General features: G+C 39.5%; 1 protein-coding gene across 1 annotated transcript in view; it reads right to left on the minus strand.

Moving 5' to 3' along the window:
* Positions 1–1,029: 1,029 nt before the first annotated feature.
* KDSR (3-ketodihydrosphingosine reductase) overlaps positions 1,030–25,010 on the minus strand; it is a 33,600-nt gene continuing 9,619 nt past the window's right edge. The window contains exons 2-10 of the mRNA XM_063130279.1: positions 20,193–20,282; positions 18,415–18,471; positions 14,296–14,361; positions 14,068–14,163; positions 11,603–11,794; positions 10,171–10,254; positions 8,253–8,336; positions 4,427–4,528; positions 1,030–3,363 (exon numbers count right to left, since the gene is read on the minus strand). Coding sequence (XP_062986349.1) covers positions 3,253–3,363; positions 4,427–4,528; positions 8,253–8,336; positions 10,171–10,254; positions 11,603–11,794; positions 14,068–14,163; positions 14,296–14,361; positions 18,415–18,471; positions 20,193–20,282 — 882 coding nt within the window. The 3' untranslated portion in view covers positions 1,030–3,252. The remainder of the gene's footprint in view (positions 3,364–4,426; positions 4,529–8,252; positions 8,337–10,170; positions 10,255–11,602; positions 11,795–14,067; positions 14,164–14,295; positions 14,362–18,414; positions 18,472–20,192; positions 20,283–25,010) is intronic.

The raw sequence follows: 25,010 nt of genomic DNA on the forward strand, positions 1-25,010 counted from the left end.
AGAAGAGAAGTGGTCTCCATGGTCAGGACTTGGGTTGGAGCTGTGGTTTTTATGACACCCAAGGGGGAAGGCACTGGAACTCTATGCAGTATCCATGTGCTATGATATCCAGGATCCAGGAATCTGTTATTGTGGTTCATGCATGTAAGAAGTGGGAAAGTCTGTTGCCAAATTTGTGGACCGCAATTGGGTGACCATCAAAGTTGCTGCTTTTGAGGTGGCTCGGTATGGCCGCAAGATGGTTGTAGTTTCGCTGGCTGGTATTGTTTCCTCTGGTGTTGTGGTTGTTAGGGAGGTGAGCGGTCACTGTATTATCTAGCATAGAATGGGTTTTGCAGCCAGAACCATTTCCGAGGTTTGGCTGTTGAGTGTGGTTGTTGTTGTTGGCCAAGGCTCATTTTCTTTAGCCTTTGTATTTACCAGGTTCATCACCTGCATAGGGTTATTGTGTCATCTATTTTTCCCCTTTTAAAACAGTGGTGGAAGAACCTGGATTGGAGGCTGACTTCACCTCCCCATACCACTTTCCTAGCAAAAGTCTCGCCCCTGAAATTTTAAATGACAAGAACCACAACAGAGATAATGTACCACATCTAGTATGAGCCTTTGAAAGCAGCATAAAAAGAGCAGGTACACTGAACCTAACTAATCACTCCTCACCCCTGGGCTGAATTGCTTAGGTCTATCCAAGTAGGTTACTTTGTGGCCAATGCTAAAACTGCTCCCTCATTTAGCACTACAGCACTTGGGGTGTGAGGGGGGCAATGTTTCACCTTCCATCTGCATTGTACTGTTTAGGTTGGGAGTCACCCTCCACCAATTCCTTCTCAACAACATTTGATGGGAGATGGGAGGCAGAGCCTTCTACCTTCCTCAGCCTCACTGAATCTTTACAGACCTCTGGTTTATGAAAGTCATTTTACAAATGATTAATTTATAAATCCATAGTACTGTAACAAGCATTAATAGAAATACATTAGGGCCAGGAACAATAATTTGAGCCAGTTTTTAAGAAAGATACAGATGATGTGAAACATAACTTTTTTATTTATTTAATGAAATACAAAATATTAATTTTTATAATTCTGGTACAACGCTTTGAGAAGCAACAAGCATAAGCAAGCTATGGGTTTAAGCCATATGTGATGTTAACATTAAAAGTGCATAACATTTTTCACAGTATATAATTGTAGGCTCGTTACACATTTTCTTCCTTTTTTAGTTACTATTAAATCTGTGTAAAACATGAAGTGTAATTCTATGTCACATTAGAATGTTTAGTATTCAGAGTTAAAGAGCAACTGGGACATGTGACATGACACTGGCCCTGTTCAGAAGACCTCTTAAACCATGGTGCTTAAGCCAAAAAAAACCCCTTAAACACTAGCCTCATTCCGAAGACACCTTAAACCATGGCATTAACTATGGTGGTTAAAGCCAGAAAGCCAGGCTGTGTTCAGAAGACACCTTAAACCATGACTTTAACCATAGTGAATAAGGCTTTTTTGCCTTTTTCACTGTGGTTAACGCCATGGTTTAAGGTGTCTTCTGAACACGGCCTGGCTTTTTGGCTTAACCACCACGGTTAAAGCCGTGGTTTAAGGTGTCTTCTGAACAGGGCCACTGTTGTTAAAGCCATGGTTTAATGTGTCCTCTGAGCAGGGCCACTTTTTTACAACTGTGAAGAGACTGAGAGCAGAATTAATCCACAGGTGAGCACACTAAAGCCCCATTCATTTCAATGGGAGAGTTAAACATGCCCTGAAGCAGCTGCACAAGTTATACATGCTTCTTTAAACTGCTGCATTATTTGGCTTCTGAAGGCAGACATGCTGGGAATAAATACTAATACTAATAATACTAATAATATTTCTTACCCGCCTCTCCATTTGGATTGAGGCGGGGAACAACGATAAGTATAAAATACATTAAAATCGGGGGGGGGGGGAATAACTGTAAACTGCACTGTCACCAGAGAGGAAACATAATCGGTTCCTTGGGCTACATTTCATTCTCTCCAGCACCTGATTTAGTATTTCCATTTCTAGTGTGAAAGCTACCTCTGGTGCTTACTGAACAGGCAAAGATAAACATGAATGTAAGTGATAGCTAATGAAAAAGTGTTCCAACTCTTTAATTTATATCATTGTTTGCTTATACAGATAGACTGACATTCTTGGTCCGACAGAAAACAGTCCTCCCAATATCTCACTTAGAAATGGGTCCTTCATCTCCTCTGAAGTTCAAAACTATATATAAAAAAGCATATTTCATTGCTCTTGCACAGAGAACTTAAGACCATATGGATAAAGCTCTGCCATCGAGTTCCATGTTTAATATAATATAGTGCTTCACAAAACTTACTATGCACTCTTATGTCAGGAAAGATAAGTAAAAATATTGTGTTAGTCTAGACATTAAAGAGCTGGTAGAGGAAAAAAAGACTCAAATCAGTCTCAAATGAGCTTTCTTATAGGCAAATTCAAATGTTGATTCTCCAACTCGATTAATACTCTCATGCAACTTTCATCACTTCATATTTCAAGGAGGGAGCTGATCACTTAAAGAGTACTCTAGCATCAAAGTTTCATGCTACATTAAACATTACAATCTAACAAAGAGACTTTGGCCCAATTTATGCATTATCCTAGAGGTGAAATACTTAATTTTTGGCCAGTTCTTTTGTAACTAGACTTGGCCAAACCATTTGAACTAGTTCACATAGATGGCCAACCATGTAGGAACAGTCTTCCACATGGATCAGACTCCTGGAAGAAACCACATTGCCAGGATAACATATGAATTGGGCCTTCTATCAAGATCTGAGTCAGTACAATTGTGTGGGAGATCTCTACCAAATCACAAGATGTGTGTTTGAAACAGCCCTTGGATTAAGAAATGCATCACAGAATCAAACCGTTCATCAAACCTTTCATCAAGAATTACCAACAAATAGGCCACTCTGAAGCTCTGCTCTCCCCAAAAGCTCACTTCTAAGGCAACAATATGCTTATTACTTCAGGATCACAGAAAAGAACAAAAAGCGCAGTCTTCTTCATTATAGCCCCTTTTGCATAGTCTTTTTTTCCTGGAGTTGTTAATTTCTTTCCTTCTTTCACCACCGAAGATCATCACTTCTTCCACATATATAGCGTATATCTATGAGACACATTCAGGCCACAGATACAATCCCATTTAGCAGCACAGTCCAACTTTTTAAACAGGACTCAATTTTTAAAAAGCCATTATCCTTCAGTCAGTCTTCTCAGATTTTTCTTTTTGTAGCATGCAACGGTGAATTATGCCGTCAAAACTTGCTATAAAATACAGGCTAATGAAACGAAAAATACCTATGCAAAGAATCTGTAAATTTGAAAGAGAGAGAAAGTAATCTTATTCAACATACTTTGCCAATCCATTCACTTAATCAGTTACCTGCTGTTTAGCTGGAGTTTTAAATACTGATGCATTTTCATGTTTTAACTATTTATTGTTTTAATGGGTGTATTATTTTACTGTCTTGTTTTATTTCAAGTGGGACCAGCAACAAGATGTTGCAATGTGGTATGCTCCTGTTCCAGCCAGTCTCTTCTGAGTACTTCATTCCATTTAACAATTACCATTTTTGGCAGAATTATGGAATATAAATTTAAATCAGTCAATTCCCATCCCCCAGCTTTCCATTTCCCCCCTGGATACTCAGCATTTTGTGGCTACTGAGCTGTTTTTCACACTTCCTTATGATTAACCCCATGAAGACTGTTTTGCTTCAGCAAACCTTGGGATAAGCCTGAGAATGCTGGTAACTCCATCTTATTTATCAAAGGTGTCATTTTAACTACAATTCTGTTGGAAATGGCCAGGTAAGTTTGCTATTTAGAGCAGGTGCGGGCAGAAAGTAGATCTCCAGATGTTTTGGAATTCAACTGCCTGCATTCCTGACCATTGGTCATGCTGGCATGGGCTTCTGGGACATCTGAAGAGCTACGTTCTGCTTACCCCTGATTTAGAGAAAGTAATTTTATATTCCTTTTATTATAAGCCACTTTGTTATTCTTTTAACAGAAAAGAAAGTGGGGTATATGTTTTTTTTTTAAAAAAACACAAGAGCTAGGAGCCCATGGCTTGCTAGAACATTGAGCAAGATCAAGTAACAGGCAATCAACTGATACAAGATCAAAGACTGCCTGCTTTCCAAACCTATAGTTAACTACTTTCAGACACACCAGTTTGATCCAATAAATCACTGGATATGGCAGCCTTTGCTACCCAGAAGCAAAATACTTCATTATTGTTCTTTACCTTACAAAGCTGCTGCACTACAGGCCACTGATTTTGAATTTCATAGACCCAATAAACCTGAAAGTTCTACAGCACTAGAAAAAATCCAAGAGAAAAGTCAGTTGGTCTGACTTTTGTTTCTTACCACTTCTAGGGCTTCAGCAAGTGAAGAGATTGGCGACATTCCACTAGTCAATATTGCCAACATATGACCATTTGTACCAACAGAACAGCTGAATTTTCCATGCTGGGTGGAGTAAGAAACGAAAATGTAAGTAGGTTGGCCGAACAATTCCATCAAAATAAGATTAGTTCCTTAGGTACCTCATGCAAACTGTTAACATTTAAAGTTATCCTATCACACTGCACAAAGGTAAAGCAGCCTCAGACAATGCAAGTATGGTGACCCACACTGATAAGTTAGTCAATATTGCCACTATTCTTCTACATAAAAAACATTGCTGTTAAATCTATTTTCTTCTTCAATGTGATGAAATACAGAGAAACACCAGTAAAGAACACAAAGAAGTCAACTTAAAACAATAGTTATTGTCCCCTCCCTGCACGCACCCCACCCCATCCAAACTTAAATCAATGGTATTTCCAGTTGAGCATTTTAAAGACACATTTGTTTCAAAAAGATGACTTGCGCACATGTTCAACTCACTCCAAATTAAAGTCAGTACGACTTAGAAAGTGATGAACTTTGACAGGTGAAGCCAAGAATTGCTAAAGCCTGTTCTAAAAGTTTCACAGCAAAATTTAGAATAGTTTCAAAGCTATGATTCCTGATTATGAATGATCAAGTATTCAATTTCAGGGTACTCCTAGATCCAGCACCATTCATGAATTCTCAGGCTACAGCAATAGCTTGCACAGTATTTTGAGTTGGCCTAATAAAGGTATTAAGATGATATTGATTTTAGATGTTTTGTTTTGGAATTTCTCTTTTGGCCAAAGCATTATCTTTGCTTTTTGTGTGATCAGTAGCTAGGAATGCCTTTTACCAACTTTGACTAGATTGCCATTTGTGGGCTTACCTGGAGAAGGTGGGTTTGGCCTCAGTTACACATGGACTAATTTCATCCAGGATGAATTGAAGTGGTATTTGTGTGGGGCTGGCCCTTATAAACAGTTCTGCAACTAGAACCGGTACAAAATGCGGCCACTGGAACGTGGGTAAGAGCAAGAAAATTGGAGCACACCACACTAATCTCATACCAACTGTACTGGCTACCTATTCATTTTCCAGACTCAATTTAAGTACTTCAAACAGTTTTGGTACCAGGTTATCTTAAAGACTTTAAGAACCTGACCCAAACCCTTAAAATGGGCTTAGAAGGCCAGCTCTCTGGATGTCCAGTTGGTGGATACCAGGGACAAGACCTTTTCAAGTCACAGTTATAGAATTCCTTTCCAGGAAAATCAGATAAGGCTCCCTAGCACCTTTTATAGATGGGGCTTTATTCCTTTTTATTCTGGTAGACATTTGATTTGATTTCTGTTTTTAACAACAACAAAAGATATTTTATACTCATCTTCATGCTGCTATGTGTATAGGAGAAGGAGCAGGGGGAATACTAACAGGGCAGGGTGAAGGCTTTTTTCCTCTTTGGAGGGGGGATATTTCTGCCTATTCGCTACTGGGCCAGGTTTGAGGTTCTTGTACTTGTGTATAAAGCCCTAAACAACTTGGGACCAGGATACCTGAGAGAGCGCCTTCTCCCCTACCAACCTGCCCAGTCACTGAGGTCATCTGAGAGCATGCTCCTGGTGGTTCCACATAGACCCATCCTCCGATTGGAGTCCACCAGGGGAAGAGCCTTCAGCGTGGTAGCCCCCCTCCTATGAAATTCTCTGCCTCTGGAGGTCAGGCAGGCGCCAACTTTGTATTCCTTTCAGCGCTTCCTGAGACCGTCATTATTCCAGGAAGCCTTTCCTTAACGACCAGCCATGGTTCACTGTACATTTTGCTTCTTTTAAAATCTAGTTTAAAGTGTTTTATTCTGTTTTTAGTTTATTTTATCTTGTACACCGCTCCGAAATTTTCAATGGGGAGCGATATATAAATATTGTAATGTCGCGGAAATTAAACTGGTTCTTTTACCTAATGCCCACAGATCTAAGAAAACTAGCTTTATAACACATACATCATAAAGTTTATATCTTCTTGCTTAATTAAAACCTATTTTTTTAATGTTACACTTGCTGCACTAGCTGCTGTTGAAATAACATGTCACAAGATAGTTAAACCGTTGTAGTACATTTTGTAAGGCAAGCTAACCACAACTAGGAAACAGATGGAGATGTAGTTCCTGTAGCTATTACAATACCCATTATGGTGTTGTAAGCCTATGCGGCAGGGTCTTGCTATTTACTGTTTTACTCTGTACAGCACCATGTACATTGATGGTGCTATATAAATAAATAATAATAATAATAATAATAGTCAGAGAAATACCTGAACTCTGTATATGCCTAGGTGCTTTGCTATTTCATTGGTTGTTGTGTTGCTGAGCTGTATTCTATATGATGATTTGGTATATTATGATTGGTAGGAAGGTTCTGCCATTGTATCTGAGGGGACCTGACCCTATAAAAATGTTAACCTTTCCTGAAATTGTTGGGCAGTTCCTCAAGTCTTCTGAGACTGTCACCTTGCAGCACTGCAGGCTGCTCGTAATAAACCTTCTAAGGAAAGAGAAATTGTGTCTTGAGAGTCTTTGACCACCACTCAGCGAACCACAGGAACCCGTGGTTTCGGGTTCCGCGACAGTAAATAAATAAATAAATATTCTTTTTTCCTTTAACATTTCCCTCCTATCAATTCCAATGCAAATGAAACAAACTACACCAGCTCCAGTACAGGTACAGCTCTTCTCCCATACTGGAAGCATACCAGGATGATGGGGTGGCTTAAGATTTTGCAGATCCTCAGTCTCTCCAGGCATGCTCATAAAATGCCTTTTTGTGTTTGCCAATGTTCAAGAACCAGCTGTGGAGCTTTCCCAGGAACCAAAAGACAGAAGCCTTGCACCGTTCGTACTGTTTGATTTTAATAGTTAAAATCATTTTGATTACAATGGTGAAAACCCAAATAAATTGAAAAGCACTGCTGGGTAGAAAAGATGCTTACATTTACTCTAATGTGAAATGAATTGTGTTCTAAATAAATGGAACTATTTTTTCTATTCTGTTCTTCAGCAAACAAGGACTCACACATACCATTATTTATATCCCACTTCTCCCAAAGACTGACTCCCAAAGCAGCTAACAATTAAAATGCAGTTTGCCAAATTTTGGATTCAGTTAGCCCATGTGTGCAACGTGTATTTAAACAGATCCTTTGAGGTTTGGCATGTTGTCCAACACCAATGATTAAAAAACCAGGAGCAAAATGTTAATCTGTGCTCCAAACGCTATCTTGCTCCCTTTGCTAGTGGTAAAATATGTGTTAACTAAATGAGAATGCATGCATAAAGTGAACAGTAATTTAAAACAGAAACAACAACAACCCAAGACAGTAAATCATCAAAAAGGATTTCCAAGAATAAAAATCTTTTTAAAGAGTTAAACAAAAGATACTCAAAGCCCATCAACATGTTTATTTATTTATTACATTTCTATACTGCTGAATAGTTGAAATTCTATGAACAGTAAACCCATATTTCAAAGCAAGAAAACAATTTTCCTGTGTTTTCTTCATTGCTTGTTTTAGGTTTATAAGCTCCTTAGGAGCAGGACCCTATTTTTGGCTGAATAAGAGCTTGCATACTACTACTACTACTACTACTAATAAAAATAATAAAAATAAGGACTTAGGCTCTCTAGTATTAAAGAAATAAATTACAGTTTTCAGAAAAGATACATGAAAACTGTTTTTAAATATGTGACTTGCTTTACCCCGAAAAAGTAAGCCACATATGATTACTTTCGACCCAGAAAAACACTTTATTCAGTATTTTACTTACAATGGCATCTTTAACAATGGCTCTGGCAACATGATCAGGATGGCAAATTGATGTTGATTCTGAAATAAGCTTTGTCTCTAAAATCTTGAAAAAAAGCAAATGCAAATACAAAGATTATACAAATATAAAACATAAAAACATGAGATTGAACATCTTAATGTACCAGACCTGTTGAGAAACATACCAGTACTATTTGAATTTCTTTTCTGTAAAGCAAAAGCAGCTCAACAGAATTGTGTTTTAAGTGCTTTATAGTTGTGATAAGGTGTTTATATTACATCACTGGATTTCAGCTTAAGGCAAATCATATGCTTAAAAGCTTATATTCTTTTTAATACTATAAACAGTGAAATTAAACTTAGTGAAGCACTTCAGAGTTTCTGCTGAACACTGCCATGATCTACATTCATAGAATCATAGAACAGTAGAGTTGGAAGGGGCCTATAAGGCCATCGAGCAGGAATCCACCTTAAAGCATCCCTGACAGATGGTTGTCCAGCTGCCTCTTGAATGCCTCTAGTGTGGGAGAACCCACAACCTCCCTAGGTAAATGGTTCCATTGTCGCAGTGCTTTAACAGTCAGGAAGTTTTTCCTGATGTCCAGCCGGAATCTGGCTTCCTGTAACTTGAGCCCATTATTTCATGTTCTGCACTCTGGGAGGATCATTCATACTCATACACTGTTTTTTCCCCTCAGTTCCAGCAGGGGTGCCTCTGACTAACTGGGGTTTTAAACTTCCAAAAAGAAATGGGAGAGGGCACAAAATGGATCTCAGGCAACAAGTTGGGAAACATGCTATCAGATAATCTGACCATTTAGCTGCATAGATTTGGAATCATAATTGTAAATACAATGAACTTTTAAAACAATGAACTTTTAAAACAAATCAAATCAAACTCTAACCATGAGGAAGTAAAACAAGGAGACTAGAAGAATGTGTGATTCATGAGGATACAGCTATCCTGCCATTAATTCAAAAGTAATATTAATGGCAAATTCAAAAGCCTCCAGTGCACTGGCTAATTAAAAGCAATCTGAAGATTGTCTGTATGATTTAAATAGAAGCCATTACACAACTTTTATTACTGCAGGAGTGTTAAATGAGCAACAGAAGCTGGAGTTAAGAAAGCTCAAGATTAATTTCATGAAGACAATACTGTTTTGTGCAACACACACTATGAATATAAAACCAGTTATCATTTGAGAACACAGTGCTTTTCAAAACAAGGTGCCTGCAATTCCGTTTCAACCACCTCCATTAATTTCCTACTTAAAAGCATTACATAAATATAAACGGAGCTGGTGCAGTGGACTGAACACTGGATTTAGATACAGGCCACTGAAGTTCAGATTCCTAATCAGCCATGAAGAACTCAGGAGAAACTGAAGTTACTCTGCAGGTTTTCTATGAAGATAATGACTGGGTTCACACAACACGATAACCCACACTCAAGGGTTGAACCATAGGTTGTTGTTGAAACATGGGTTATTGTGTTGTCTGAACCTAGCTACGTTAACAAACAAACCAATCATAGGTTCACTTTGTGGATTGTTTGTAGTTAACAAACCATAGTTTGTTAGCACAGTTGGGTTCACACAACACAACCTATGGTTCAATGACAACCCATACTCAACTTTGAGTGTGGCTTATTGTGTTGTATGAACCCAGACACGGCATGTTTCATCACGGCATTCAAGAGGCAGCTGGACAACCATCTGTCAGGGATGCTTTAGGGTGGATTCCTGCATTGAACAGGAGGTTGGACTCGATGGCCTTGTAGGCACCTTCCAACTCTGCTATTCTGTGATTCTGTGAACTTGCTCTACCGATCAGAGATGTCAAAAAGAGGGACAAAATGTTTGAGGAGAACTGGATGTCTGTACATAATATTTGATTGAAAGGAATGAACAAGTTACCTTGGTCTCATTTTCTTCTGCATAGCCAGGCGTGTCTGTATCTGGAGGATAGGCAATTGTTACGTAGATATTATAGGGCTTTACCTGTTTTGTTGAGGAAAAGATTTATGTCACATTGCAATATATTGAGCTCTTCCATACTTACTAGTCATGAACAAAAACATAAGATGTGACATACATAAGCATAAACAAACATATTAGTTGTCTAACTGCCAAGATTGATGGCCAGATAGGGGGCATGTCTATACCATGCCTATATCTTGGGATAGTCCTTGGATCGTCCCTGTGCGTCCGCATGACGCACAGGGGATCCTGGGGGAAACCCGGGACTAGCAAGGACTTACCCTGGGATATCAGGAACCGCGGAAAACCCAACTTTTCCGCAGTTCCAGGACCATCCCGAGTAGTGTGGGTTGTGTGGCCACTGCTCCTGGGCTGTTCTGTCCTCCCTATGAGTAGCGGGGACCATAAAATGGGCATGGAGCTGCACGGTGGCAGTCCGTGCCCATTGGGGATAGGTAGCGGGGTCGTGTTTTTTTCCTTACCTGGTGCTGGAGCAAGTGTGCTCCTCTCGTTGTTGTTGTTTTTAAAAATGGCGGCCGCAGCGTCCTTCTGGGACGTCGCATGGCCATCTAGACACCCAGGGAGAATCACGGTAAGTCCATGATCCTCCCCCTACACCCTTGTGGTGTAGACATGCCCATATGATGCCTCAGAATGTACTGTCACTTTGTTGAGTGTCCCCTTTCTCCCTTTCTATGGAATTCCCTGTATGTGGATCTCAAGCATGCAACAACATTGTGTTGTTTTCGGTGTGTTGTGAAAACATCTTTATTTCAAGAAGCTTCCCTTTGTTGACCAGCCACAGTTTTTATTGGTATTCTGGTTTTGTTGACCAGCCACAGTTTTTATTAGTATTCTGGTTTGTTTTGTTATGGTGTTTTATCTATTAATTTTTAATCATTCACCTCTGCGGAAACTGTTTAGATGTGGAGCAGTGTATAAACGTCGTAAATAAATAAATTAAAAGCAGCAACAGTTTTGAAAAATGTCAATGCACGTTGATATTAAATGCATCAAGTGCTGCAGACATCACACTGTAAGTCATTTTCCATCCAGAGCGTTGTCATTTGCATGAGTGTCATATTCAAGCATTTTTGTCCGGAGCAACAAAGTTTCAGCACAAAACTGGCTTTGTTTTGTAAATGAAATCTTTTCATCAAAGCTGAAGGAGGGGGGCCCTTTTACAACCATTTTTTTTTTAAAAAAAAAATTTGAATTGTAACAATTAACCATTTCAAGAAACACTGATAGTTCTAATACTTCGTCCTTCACTTGGACCAGCTGTACAGATAAGTTTTTGCATTACAGAGAAAGCTATAAAATTATGGTCATTTAAAAAAAGAAAAGAAAAAAGAAAGACAAAACACACCTCCATTTGCAAAGCTTCAGCTAATCCTCGAAGAGCAAACTTCGTTGCAGAATAAGCTGAGTAGCCAAATACACCAACTTGCCCAGCCTGGGATGACACAAACACAATCCTTCCCATCCTTCGTTCCTTCATGGTTGGAACTACAGCACGAGTTGGATAAACACTGCCCAAGTAGTTGATAGCCATCAATTGCTGTTGAGGAAATATTCAATTAAGAGAGAAATTTCACAATAAAGTGCTCATAATGACTCTAACTCTGACTTGGTATAAGGCAGATTTTTACATTCACTTATGTAGTTGTGGTCCTTCTCCAGGAACAGCTGCCAAAGTAAATGAGGTGGGTGGCTATTAAGAAGAGGGTCTTTTCTGTGGTGGCACCCCAGTTGTGGAATGATCTTCCCAAAGAGGCTCATTGGCACCTACACTGTACTCTTTCCAGTGCCAGGTGAAACACACACACACCCCAAAAAATAGGGCACATGTTGAATAAAGGCAAAAAAGCTGTGCATGGCAAAACAGGACTAAAACCAGATTCTTGTAAAATCTTTGCTCATCTATGTTTAATAACATTCATTCTTTGCTATTATCTAGTGTTTGCATAATATCCATCATGTGTGTTTTTGTGTACTTGTTTAATTACCTTGTGTTACACTTAACCATCTTTGCCTAATTTGTTACATTGTTATATATCATTTTTCAATTGTATTGGTTTGCCTATCTCCCATTCTTTGTCATTCACCACAAACATTGCTTTACTGTATTTTTGTGCAGTTGTATATTTTTTGGAACTTATTTTCCCAGGAACTTATTCTTTCAGCATCTGTTTTCAATCTTTTACTGCATTTTAAATCTTTGCATTGCTGCTTGGTTTTGTTTTGAGCTTTACTTCTATTTTATACTGTTGCTTTAAACTTTTATAATGCATCTTATGTTATAGTGCGTTTTATGGTTTTAATTATTGTGAACTGCCCAGAGAGCATCAGTTATTGGACAATATAGAAATATAATAAATAAATAAATATTATCACAAGCAAAGCCCAACAGTTTTGTACTTCACACTGATTAGAGATGAGTAGCTACTAGAAAACCATACCTGCAATGTTGCAGCTTCTAAAAATGGCACTAGTATATTCTTCCTTAAATAATGAATACCAAAAGGAATGGAGCACAAACTTGTCTAAATGTCATCATGAAGCAAAACTTTTACATTTGTGTTCAGCTACAGATTACCAAAATGGGCCACCAAAATTCAATTACACTAACATTCAGAAGAAGTTATTTTCACCACATGAAACTTATTCTTCCTTTAATGTCAATAGTGAAGTTGTACAGCCTTCCTATAGCAGCTAAACTGTTTCCTTTGTGGAGAGCTATATTGACTCTGCCTAATTAAGGGGATCAAGTACACAATATACTTTAGGTAGTTGCCATCTTATTCTTTTCAGCCTGAATTTGGGGGATTCATGTTAATTTAAGCCCTCGTGACATAAAATACAACATACCACGTATGCTTTGGCATAACCTTCTTTCATTTCAGTGAAGTTTTTTAGGTGTTTCCACACAGGCATTACCGAATGAATGGAAGTTGTGAAGCAATATTGCTTTATGGACTTTGTTAATTAACAGACCTTTATAATCACATTTTCTTTAGATCATGCAAGCCTTTTATCTTTCACAATATACACTTAAGGTAACAAAACCTTTTAATGCATGAGAAATATCCAGCAAGAATTATTGTATCTATGATACAGGGAGAAAACATTCAAGCCTATGGAAAACAGAGTAGTGTTCTTTTTTTAATCTTTTCCGGCAGGCCTACCTAGTTGAATTTTAAGATGCCTTTTTAATAATTTGGTGCTTTTAAAAATGTATTAATTTTAAATGTTTTAATTAGTTATATGTATTTTATTGTGTTTGTATTTGTGTTGTGCCCTGCCTCAATCCAGAGGGAGAGGCGGGTAACAAAATTATTATTATTATTATTATTATTATTATTATTATTATTATTATTATTTTACATTAGGCCACTGGTTAGTAATGAACAACACAAAATGTGTTGCTACTAATTAGATGTATAATTAGACGTATTTTATACAGTTTTGTTAGATCAATGTTCTTTTCACCCAAGGACGAGATCCAAACAGCCCTTAAGCACGACTCCACCATTCCAACAACAGAGGGTTCAAAAGCGCTTTATTGATTAGTAATCAAGGCCTGGTCTCTTCAAAGGGAGCAATCAGACAAAAGACATAGGGAATATGGTTCCCCGTCGGGGAATCGAACCCCGGTCTCCCGCGTGACAGGCGGGGATACTTACCACTATACGATCACGGCCTTGGTGAAAAGAACATTGATCTAACAGTTTGATACTGAAAGCTTATCAGTTCCGCCATTCTGATGTTATTTGTCAGGTGCAGCTAGACTATTATTTCAAAACGCATCCAGACAGGAAAAAAATACCTTACCTCAAACTTACTGATGTCAAGGTCTTCAAATCTTCCATTAACCGAAGTTCCAGCACAATTTATGAGCATGTCAACTGGACCCAACTTCTCTTGAGCCTGAAAAGGACTATTTAGTAAGTGAAATAAAGAATTGGTGCCTACAAATACAAGTTACTTTCACCAGAACACTTCTGTGATAAGGAGTCATACATACAACAAAAGCTTTGTAAAAGCCAGTAATTCCCTTACTTGTTTTAGGGCCCTCGCCACAATTGCATCATCTTTGGAAACATCAACAGAGATAGACTGCACAACCTATATCAGAAAGGGGGGAATAAGAGTTATATCAATACAGTAATTTGACTCAGTGACTGTTAAAGTCATTTTAGGTAACATTTTTGTTACACAGGTTAAGAGGCATCATGGCCCCGTGTCTGGAAATATCAGAACATAAGAAGAGACATACCTGATCAGACCAAGGGTCTATCTAGTCCAGCACTCTGTTCCCACAGTGCCCACCCAGCTGCTGACAGGGACCCACAAACAGCATCCTCCCGCCCATGTTCTCCAGCAACTGGTGTACATAGGCTTATTGCTCTGATACTGGAGATAGCACAGCACCATCAGGATTAGTAGCTGTTCACCCTTCTCTCAAGATCATCCTTTCTCTCAATTGTAAGATTAAGGGAAGGTTTACCTTAATCTTTCACCCTGAAGGCAAAATTCCTTTTTGGAGAAGCTAATGGTTTCGGAGAAGCTAATTTGTGTGTGTTTGTGGATAATATCCTAGTTGTAAAAGCTTTCACAAAACTTTGGCTTTTGGAAAGGTATTGGGAATGCTCATAAGCCAGAATACATGGGACTTAACATTCCATTGGAAACTAAGAATATGATAGCTGCCAAATATGGAATCCGGTGGACTCATAAGCCAGTGAAATATCTAGGTATTGGGCTAACTCCAGAAATAGATGAACTATATCAATGTAACTATCAGCCTTTAATTGATTCTGTTACTGCAGATTTTTTTAAAAATGGTATTCCTTGGGAATTTCATGGATGGGCAGAATAGCTATTATCAAAATGAACATTATACCTAGGATATTGTTCATCTTTGAAAATATGGTGATACAACTACCATTAAAAGCATTAAAGAAATGGCAGGCCATATTATTAGATTTCATTTGGGAAGGGAAGAGATCAAGAGTATCAGTAAAGACCTTAGAAAAACCTTACGAAAAAGGATGACTGAAAGTTCCTAATGTGATAGCATACAATAGGTTTAAAGGTGCTTGCACAATGGACTAATGTATGTTCAACCATACCATGGTATGTGATTGAGCAAAAATAAACTGAACAATTAATTTATGAAATAAAGAAATGGAAAGGCTTGTTATCACAGATTTATTTGTTGATTATAGAGAGAGACCGAAACAAGGGCAACAGCTTTAAAACTAGATGGGAAAGAGCAACAGGCCGCCCAATTACATCACAGATCTGGAGGAAAATATTCTTACAAGGACCAGCATACTCCCATTGTGTCAACATGAAAGAGAACCATTATAAAATACCATACCAATACTATCTGACCCTTAACCGACTGAGTCATGTTTACAAGAACTGTGAAGATCAGTGTTGGCGACGTGGAACTGATAAAGCTAACTTTATGTGTATTTGGTGGGAGTGCCCTCTGATCAACCATTTCCAGGGGGAAATTGTACATGCAATATCTACAATAACACATATTTCTGTATCCTGGGACCCTCTAAGAGTCTTGCTTGGTTACGTAGAGGAACAGATAGACCCCATTTATAGAGAAATAGTTCAGAATCTCTTGATTGCTGCCAGGATTTTGGTTGCCAGAAACTGGAGGAGTAATGCTATCCCCACGCTAAAAGAATGGCTGTGCAAAGTCTGGAAAGTAGCAGAAATGACCAAGCTAACCGAATATGCTCGTCTAAGGGACGGAAGTCTAAAAACTGCCTGTTTTTCCAATGCTTGGCACCGTTTTATTGTCTATATGGGAGACAGATATAATTTAGACATCGATAGATATAACTGTTTCTCCCTGTTATAGCTTGACCAAAGGGGGAAGCTGAATATAACCTCTGCAGTCAGCACCACTTTATACCTTTGTTAATTTTAAAATCTATTGATCTTAAACACTATTGCGACTTTTCTATTATTAATTTTGAAAGAAATCAATTCTCATTTTTTTCGTTGCTCTTATTTAAAGATCTGCTATTGGATGTAAACAAAGATTAATCTGAAGCGAAGCCAGGACGCTAGAGCAGGCAGGCGGCTTCGGAATGGAGCGCCCAGAAGTGGGTGGGTGAAAGCAGCTTACCTGCGCGGCCTGGTTCCTAACAGGCCACGGACCGGGACTGGTCTGTGGCCCGGGGGTTGGGGACCCCTGCTCTAGTAGATGACTGTTCTAAGCTGTTGTGTTTCGTTTGGATTCTTGATATGAAACTTCTGATGAATAATTTATGAATGCCAAAATGTATATATGAAAATTATTAATAATAATAAAACCTTAAAAAAACCGACCACAAATTGTTCTTCTTTTTATCAAACAGAGGCTACTGATACTGTAGATCATGTATTTTAACCTTGTTGCTTTCATTTTATGTGGCATTAAAAACAAATTAGCAGCTTTCTTAAACTGCAATAGAAGCATTGCCACTGTAGAGGCGGATAAGAAATAAACATATTACCCAAATGACGCATTTGCCTGTGTTACCTTGTTATCTAGTAAAAAAAGGAACAGCCTTTAGAGTGCATAGGAGGAAGTAGTGCTACTACTTATTGAGGGGATGGAAGTAGTGCTACTACTTATTGAGGGGTTGAGGGGATGGTTTTGGGAAGCCACGCCCCCCCCTCCAGTGTCCTGGCTTCGCTTCGGCTGGGTGGGCACCCAGTCGAAGCAAAGCCAGGACACTGGGGCAGGCGGGCGGCTTTGGAACGGTGCACTCGAAGTTGCTCTCCCAGAGCGGCTTCTGGCCGGGCGCGCTGTTCCAAAGCCGCCGCCCCCCCCCACCCCAGCATCCTGGCTTCGCTTTGGCTGGGCAGGTGAGATGGCACCCTGCGCCCAGGTATGCTGGGGTGGGGGTGGGTGAAAGCAGCTCACCTACGCGGCCCGGTTCCTAACAGGCCATGGACCGGTACCGGTCCATCTAGAGCACAATTATATGTGCTGGAGTTCAGCACAACTGCAGATTAATCTTTGTATACAAAGAACTTAAGCACTGGCTGATGGTCGAGTGTACCTGACAATGCCCCCACTCCCAGCAATTAAGAAATATTTTATCGGCTTAACTTTTATCAACCCACACTTAATATTTATTTATTTAAAACATTTGTATCCTGCCCTATATCTCTAGGATGTCAGGGTGGCGTACAGATAAAAACACAAAATATAAAACAATGAATATACGAAGCTAAAAACAAATTAAACCATTATGACAAGTTAATCTTGTAAGAGCTGTTACCATGCATCCAAGATTTATAGTCAGTTTCCACGAAGGCTGCAATAAGGACTGCAGGTGGTTTCTGGTCACCTAAGGTATGCAGCCCACATATATGAACTTCATTTATTTAAGGCAGCTTATTATCGTAAAATTAATACAATAATAATAATAATAATAATAATAATAATAATAATAATAATTTATTTATTTATATAGCACCATCAATGTACATGGTGCTGTACAGATTACACAGTAAATAGCAAGACCCTGCCGCATAGGCTTACAATCTAATAAAGTTGTAATAAACAATAAGGAGGGAAAGAGAATGCAAACAGGCACAGGGAAGTGTAAACAGGCACTGGGTAGGGTGAAGCTAAACAGTATAGAGTCAGAACAAACTCAATATTTAAAAGCTATAGGGAACAGAAAAGTTTTTAGCTGAGTTTTAAAAGCTGTGATAATAATAATAATAATAATAATAATAATACAGCAAAAATTCATAAAATTACAACTAACACCAACAATAAAACATCTGGCCTAGAAAGTACTACAAACAGACAACAGAAATGCAACTACAAACCAGAACAGTCTAGTAAAACATCATCAGTGGAAGGTCAGAGAAAATACAATGGGGTATCGAGTGGTCCATCTTTTCTTGTGGATTCTTACAGATTCCCAATAACCCAAAAAATGCTCTGCTGGGTGACTCTGAGCAAAATGTTCTGTATAATTTCTTAGAACACAACATATTTTAAAGAGACATCAAATTTTCCTTTTATGCACATACACTTCAATTCAAGTATTGCTGCTCTACCTGAACCTGTAATTATTAGCAGATAGGGATATGCATTCTCTTACAATCGAGACACTCCTTGTAGTGATAGGGAGACAGCAATCTTACCTGCTTACTATTAACTGAGAACTTTTCAATTTCTTTCTTTGCCTCTGTCAGACGGTTCTGGAATTAAACATAATTTTAAAAACTCTATTAAAATCATTAAGATGGGTAAAATTAAAGTACTTTTGAAGTTATTTAATAAGTCTATTTTTAAAAAAGCAGATAGCACCTAGTATTCAGGTGCTTTACTGAAGGAAAAGACAGGAATTTAAGGAAGTAAAAATAGCTGTGTTGGATCAGACCAAAGGCATGTCTAGTCCAGTTTTCTGTTCCCACAGTAGCCAATCAGTTTTCCACAAGCACAGCATGAGTGCAATAGCACCCTCTTCCTCAAGTTCCCCAGCAGCTGGTATTGAGATGCATGCTGCCTCTGATACTGGAGATAGCATGTAGATATTCGTAATTAGTAGCCATTGACAGCTTTAACTTCCCAAGTCTACAAATATTAAGAATTCTGCTTTGCCAACTTCAACCAGATCAACCATTATACTTCGTTTTCAGAAGTTTGTTTTAGGTTTGCCTTGATTACAGCACAGTGCAATCCTTCAAAAGTACGTACCACCGTGTTCACTGGGACTTATTGCCAGTAAATGCGTACAGGACTGCAGCCTTCATTCTTAAACTACCACTTCCCAAATCATACTGCATCATAAGAGAACTGTCCAAAACCCATTATTAGTCAAAGTTCCCAATGGCAATGTGTACCAATTACAGGGATGCAGGAATAGGTGGTACAAGTTACCCTTTAATTGAAAACATTTGTCACAGCCTACACAGTCCCCAACCTGGTGCCCTCTTGATGTTCTGGACTTCAATTCACATCAATCTCAGCCAGTATGGCCAATGGTCACGAATGATGGGAGTTGCAATTTAACTTATCTGGAGACTGGTTCACAGCTAGGCCACCAGTCCCCAATATCCAGTCTTATGTTAAGAACTGGAATTCTGTCCATCACTGCTCAAAGGAAATGGACCACATGCCATTGAAACATCACACACACCTACAAACAAAATTTATTTTGGTGGCCATTTTTAGCCAAGCTGTTTTAGTTCAGCTGCTACTTATATGGTTATGATGTTCGTGGCCCTTTTAAAAACTGTTATTTGCTCTTATTGTTAGGTTTTATTTAAATTTTAGTGATTTATATTTTTATTTGTGAGCTGCTTTGAATCCAAAGGAAAGTTATTTTAAATGCAATGAAATAGAAACAGCAACTTTTCTTTTACTTAAATATTTTAGCAAGCTGGAACGAAATATTCAGAATCTAAGTTAAGAGCAGTGCTTCTTTATTCTAGAAAAAACAAAAGGTACCCAAATCCAGCTAAAGTTAGTATTCACTCACTTAAGCTCCAGTTGCTTTCTCAACGGGCCTTCGTCACAGCTAACTTTAGTTGGATTTGAACCAGAAATTTAACTATTTAACTAAATAGTAGGGCCTTAGTTAGAATTATTGTTTCTTAAAAACCTCTCATTAAATGCTTAAGGGCATCACAGTTGCAAAATTCCTATGGAATTCCCTGCCTCTGGAAGTCAGGCAGGTGCCAACCTTGTATTCCTTTCAGTGCCTCCTGAAAACGTCATTATTCCAGGAAGTCTTTCCTTAATGACTAGCCACGGTTTACTATACATTTTGCATCTTTTAAAATCTATTTTAAAGTGTTTTATTCGGTTTTTATTTTATTTTATCTTGTACACCGCTCCGAAATGTTCAATGGGGAACAGTATATAAATATTGTAAATAAATAAATAATATGAATAAATAAATATGCTACAAATTTACCTCATTTCTTGCAATTAATGTTATGAAAGCACCTTGTTTAAAGCATTCAATAGCAATGCTTTTCCCAATGCCACTGGAGCCACCAGTTACCTTGTAAAGAAAAGAAAAGAACACATCATTATCATTATTATTATTATTATTATTATTATATTTGACTATATTTTATTTTCAAAAACTTAATACTTTGTTTCATAAATTCTTTTGGGGTTCCTCTCCACCAAGAATATCCCTGAAAAGGATGCAACTTCCAATCAAAGATGGTGGGTTTGGCTTTCCAGACCTTGCTATATACCATTGGGCTTATTTGCTCACCTGCACCAAATTTTGGTCCTTTCCACTTAGATTCTATTTTCCACCTTGGTCAGTTTTGGAATCATCCTGTTTGGAGCCTCTTTCCAAATGGATGGCACTAGGTTCTCAGCATATTAAAGGGGAAAGGGCTCTTCTCACAATCTTAGCAGTTAAGAGATGTGTGACATATAATGTCATGCCAATTAGTTTGATCCATTGTCTCATGCCAAACTGACTATATGGGGGAATCCTGATTTAAAAATAGGAAAATGTTTTTATGGCGGACTTGGACAGATGGAATGATTTTTACCCCGGATCAATGATTGGGTGCAGATGATGAGTTTGTTATTTTCCGCTCTACATAATAAAGTTAAATTACCTGCCATAGCTAAATGGCAGTATTTGCAACTGTAAAATTTGTTAGAGTCAAGATTTGACCCTGCAGCTTTTACTGCTTCAGAATCACCTTTGCTATTGAAAGCAGTTATTGAAGCTCACCTGGTAAATCCACCCACGATTCATGTTTATAAATACTTATCAGTAAATATGATACAACGGGGCTTCAGCAGGAATGGAATAGGGAATTGCAATGCCTTATTTTATCGAATCAATGGACCACTGTTTTGGCATCGGCATCTGATATGTCCATCCTGCTCGTCACAGCAGCAGAACCTTGTGTGCCCCTCCATTGATGTTATTTCCATAGCAACAGGATAGTGGGTGTTGTTGTAGCAACCTCTTCCCTGTTGCTATGGAGATGAGGGTGAAGGATGCGCCAATGCGGAGAGAACTTCTCCGCTGAAAGGGCATCATTTATCTTGGCGGTTCCTCTTCCGTCTCCATCTAGTTTTGAGGCAGAGCGTGGGGAGACCGGTGATCATCAGCTCTCTATGCTCTCCATCTTGAAACTAGATAGGGATGGAAGAGGCACCGCCAAAACAAATGATGCCCTCTCAGTGGAGTTCTCTCTGTGTCAACCCCCGTCAGAACCATGGCAACAGAGAAGGGGGCAGCATTGCTAGAGCTGCCCACTTCCCTGTTGCCATGACCCCAACAGAGAAGAATGTGTTGGCACCGAGCCATGGGATTCCCTTTGAGGGATGACGTTGTTCGTTGGTGACGTGTCCTTCACCGGAGGCTGGATCACGAGCCCCGACACAGAGGAGTCAGTTCCAAAGCCTCTTGCTTCTGCATGTTTCTGCAAGTGGTGCGTGTTTCTCCACGCGCTGTTGCCGCAGAACCGAGAGGCTGTTATGCCTCACCTTGGGAAAGATTCTTCCTCAGAGGAAGAAGGCCAGTTAGCTGTGCTGCAGCCAGAACCAGGGAAAGAGCTGGAAGATTTAACGGCCAAGCTGTCAGAGTTACAGGAGGCTGAGAAGCAACCTGAGACTTCCAGCCACATTCCTGGAATGCCACAGCTATCAAAGACAGAGCTGGAGATCATAAATCCAATACAGTGGCGGATGAGTAAGAGACTGGAACAGAAGCAGGAAAGAGCCGGAGGCTGTCGGGAGCAGCAGTTAAATACCTCACGTGGCGTTAATAAGGCAGCTGAGCTAGATTAACAGCTTGCCATAAATGAGCCTCAAGCCAGTCTCACTTTGCTGAAGACAAACCGTTTGGCTCTTTGGCTTCCTGGCAATCTTCTTGGTAACTCAGACTTCTAGACCCCTGCCATTCTTCTGGTCGACTCCCTTTGACAACCTGGACCGGCTCGGCATTTGGCTTCACAGCTCTTGACCTTTGGCTTGACTGGACAATGACATCTGGCATCACAACCTTGTGGCTCCTGACCCTTGGAATGGACTTGACAAAGTTTTGGACTCTGTTTGGGCACTGAGACTTTGTGGAACAGGACAGAGGCTTTGAAACGGTCTCCTCTTGTGTGAGGGCATGTGATCCAGCCTCCGGCAAAGGACGCATCAGCACTGAGCGACATCCCCATTGCCTGTCCCTCCATACGAGGTGCAGCGAGAACTGGCAGGCGCATTGGCTCCAGTGATAGGGGAGACATGGCATGCCTGCTGCCAAGCAACAGCCAAGGCGGCAGATGAATCCCAGCTCCTCTGCCGGCCATGGCCATTGCGTGGTGTGTCTCTCCTCCCCTGGGAATGGTGGTGCTCCAGTAAGGTGAGCAGTAACCACTGCCACCATTCAGTGGGTAGGGCCAAAGGGGGGGGAGAGAGAACAACTCCACGGAGTGGAAATAGTCCACTCCACGGTGCAGCACTTCCGTGTCGTCCAAAGGCGCCCCAGAAATAGCCATCCATGCAGTGGACTATTTCCACTCAGTGGACTAAAGTGTTGTCAGAATGCACCCTCTGTGTGTGTGTGTGAGAGAGAGAGTGTGTGTGTGTGTGAGAGAGAGAGAGAGTGAGAGAGTGTGTGAGAGAGAGAAGGGAGGCTTGTTTCATACTCACAAAGAAATTGCCATAATTGTTTGAAGCCTAATTTGACTTTTCAAGCAAATAATTGCCCACAAAAGTCCTTCAGAGATCTTCCGCCAGGTGCTTCCACCAAATGAAGTGAGATCAGTGAAGGAAGCCTTTTCAGTGGCGACACTTTGGCTGCATTTGGCACAAAGAGCTTTGGTGATCGGGCGGTATCGAAATGTAATAAATAAATACAACAGAATGCGTACAGGGGAGCAAAAGAAATCAATTGATTTCATATTGTCCCTTGGTCTAAGCAGGTATAGTTCTGTGATGCAAAAGATACACGGGCTATAGCTGCAAGATCAAAGGTTTTTAAGGCAAACTTCTACATAATATAAAAAGGCTCTTTAGCTGAAAAGCTTAGCAACTAGTTTGCAAGCATGTTTTTAGGAAGCATATGAGTTACAAAAAGGGAAAATTAATTTAAAAACAGTTTTTAAATAAATATACCAAGACAAAAACTTTAAAACAATAATATAAAAAAGACAGACGATAGTAATATAGCATTTAAAATCAAATGCTAAGTGGTTCCCATAAAAGTGGGAGTTCCATAAAAGTGGGACAGCTCATTTTAGTCATCAAAAATTGAGTTCTGAAGAAAAATTCTCTTTGGTACAAGATAAGCAAGTACACCTAAAATATGTTTGTTTACAACTATAAATAACCATATTTGAAGGGACAGAAAACAAGAAGTGTCTGGTTTATAAGCTGTATGCCACCCCCACCCCCTTTGAGACAACAGCAGGAAGCTTGATATTATAGCCTCTTTATGACCTGGCATCTGATTACCAAAATGCATCTAAGGACTACATACTTGGAAGCATTCAGTCTCATTTGGCCCCAAGCTAGTCAAACAACTTGATTTAAAAATATATATATCAGACAATAAGATTAGCATTGCTATAAATAGTATAATTATTATGTATGTCTTTACTGTAGTAGCTGTTTTTTAAAGGCTTCAAGCATTTCTGGTGTCACTGCATAGCTGCAACGACACATTTTTAAATTTTACCATATCATCTTATAATATCTAGCATTATTCTTACTGAAATATCTTGAGAATGAAAGGAGCCTGCTGCAGATCAGCTTTCTACACACATCCCTCTCACCCAAAAGGGTTTGCTAAACTAGGCCATCAGACTTCTCACAACCTTTGCATCTGACCCTAATGGTATTGTATCTGAAATGCATGAAATAGTATCAGGATCAACTAGAATGTTGGAAGGATTAAAAGATATTTGGAAGAGAGTTGAAATAACCCATGTATAGATCTGTTATCCTACATCAATCCTTCAAACACCATAAATGCAAGTTGCTTACCTGTAACTGTAGTTCTTCGAGTGGTCATCTGTGAATTCACACTTAATGGGGCTCTGCGCCTGCGCAGAGCCTTAGTCGGACTTCTAATAGCTGAGAACTTTTTGGTCGGGAACTCCTCCCCCACTGTCATGGTATATATATATGGTGTTCCCGCCCACTCCCTCAGTTCCTTGAGACCAAAGTCGATCCCGGGCTTTGTGAGAACCCATTCCTCGGTACTGACAGATTTACTGACACCAAAGCGGGGACGGTGGGGGGTTCGTGTGAATGCACAGATGATCACTCGAAGAACTACAGTTACAGGTAAGCACACTCTTATGAACACTCTAGTCCCGATAAGGCGAAGGCGGTTGAAGAGGAACTGAGGGAGTGGGCGGGAACACCATATATATACCATGACGGTGAGGGAGGAGTTCCCGCCCAAAAAGTTCTCAGATGTTAGAAGTTCGACTAAGGCTCCGCGCAGGCGCAGAGCCCCATTAAGTGTGATGCACAGAGACCATGAAGAAGAACTGGAATTGTTGAAGCTTATTTTTGTTGTCAAACAAGTGAAGTAACAGAATGGGGATAATGGGAGATGGGTCAGGCATGGGGTTGTTCTTCCATTTATGCCAAGCTAGTAATATACACTTAAGGACTGGGTTTTCATTAAACTGTTCTTTATATCAAGCCTTGTATTTCTTCCATAGAATTAAAGTCTCTTCCCATGTTAATCAAGATTTCCCCCCTTTTGTTTTATAATTTGCAGCGTCTGCCTATTTTTGGTAATCTG

The sequence above is a fragment of the Elgaria multicarinata genome, chromosome 7 (genome assembly GCF_023053635.1).
Source record: "Elgaria multicarinata webbii isolate HBS135686 ecotype San Diego chromosome 7, rElgMul1.1.pri, whole genome shotgun sequence".
Classification (NCBI taxonomy): domain Eukaryota; kingdom Metazoa; phylum Chordata; class Lepidosauria; order Squamata; family Anguidae; genus Elgaria; species Elgaria multicarinata.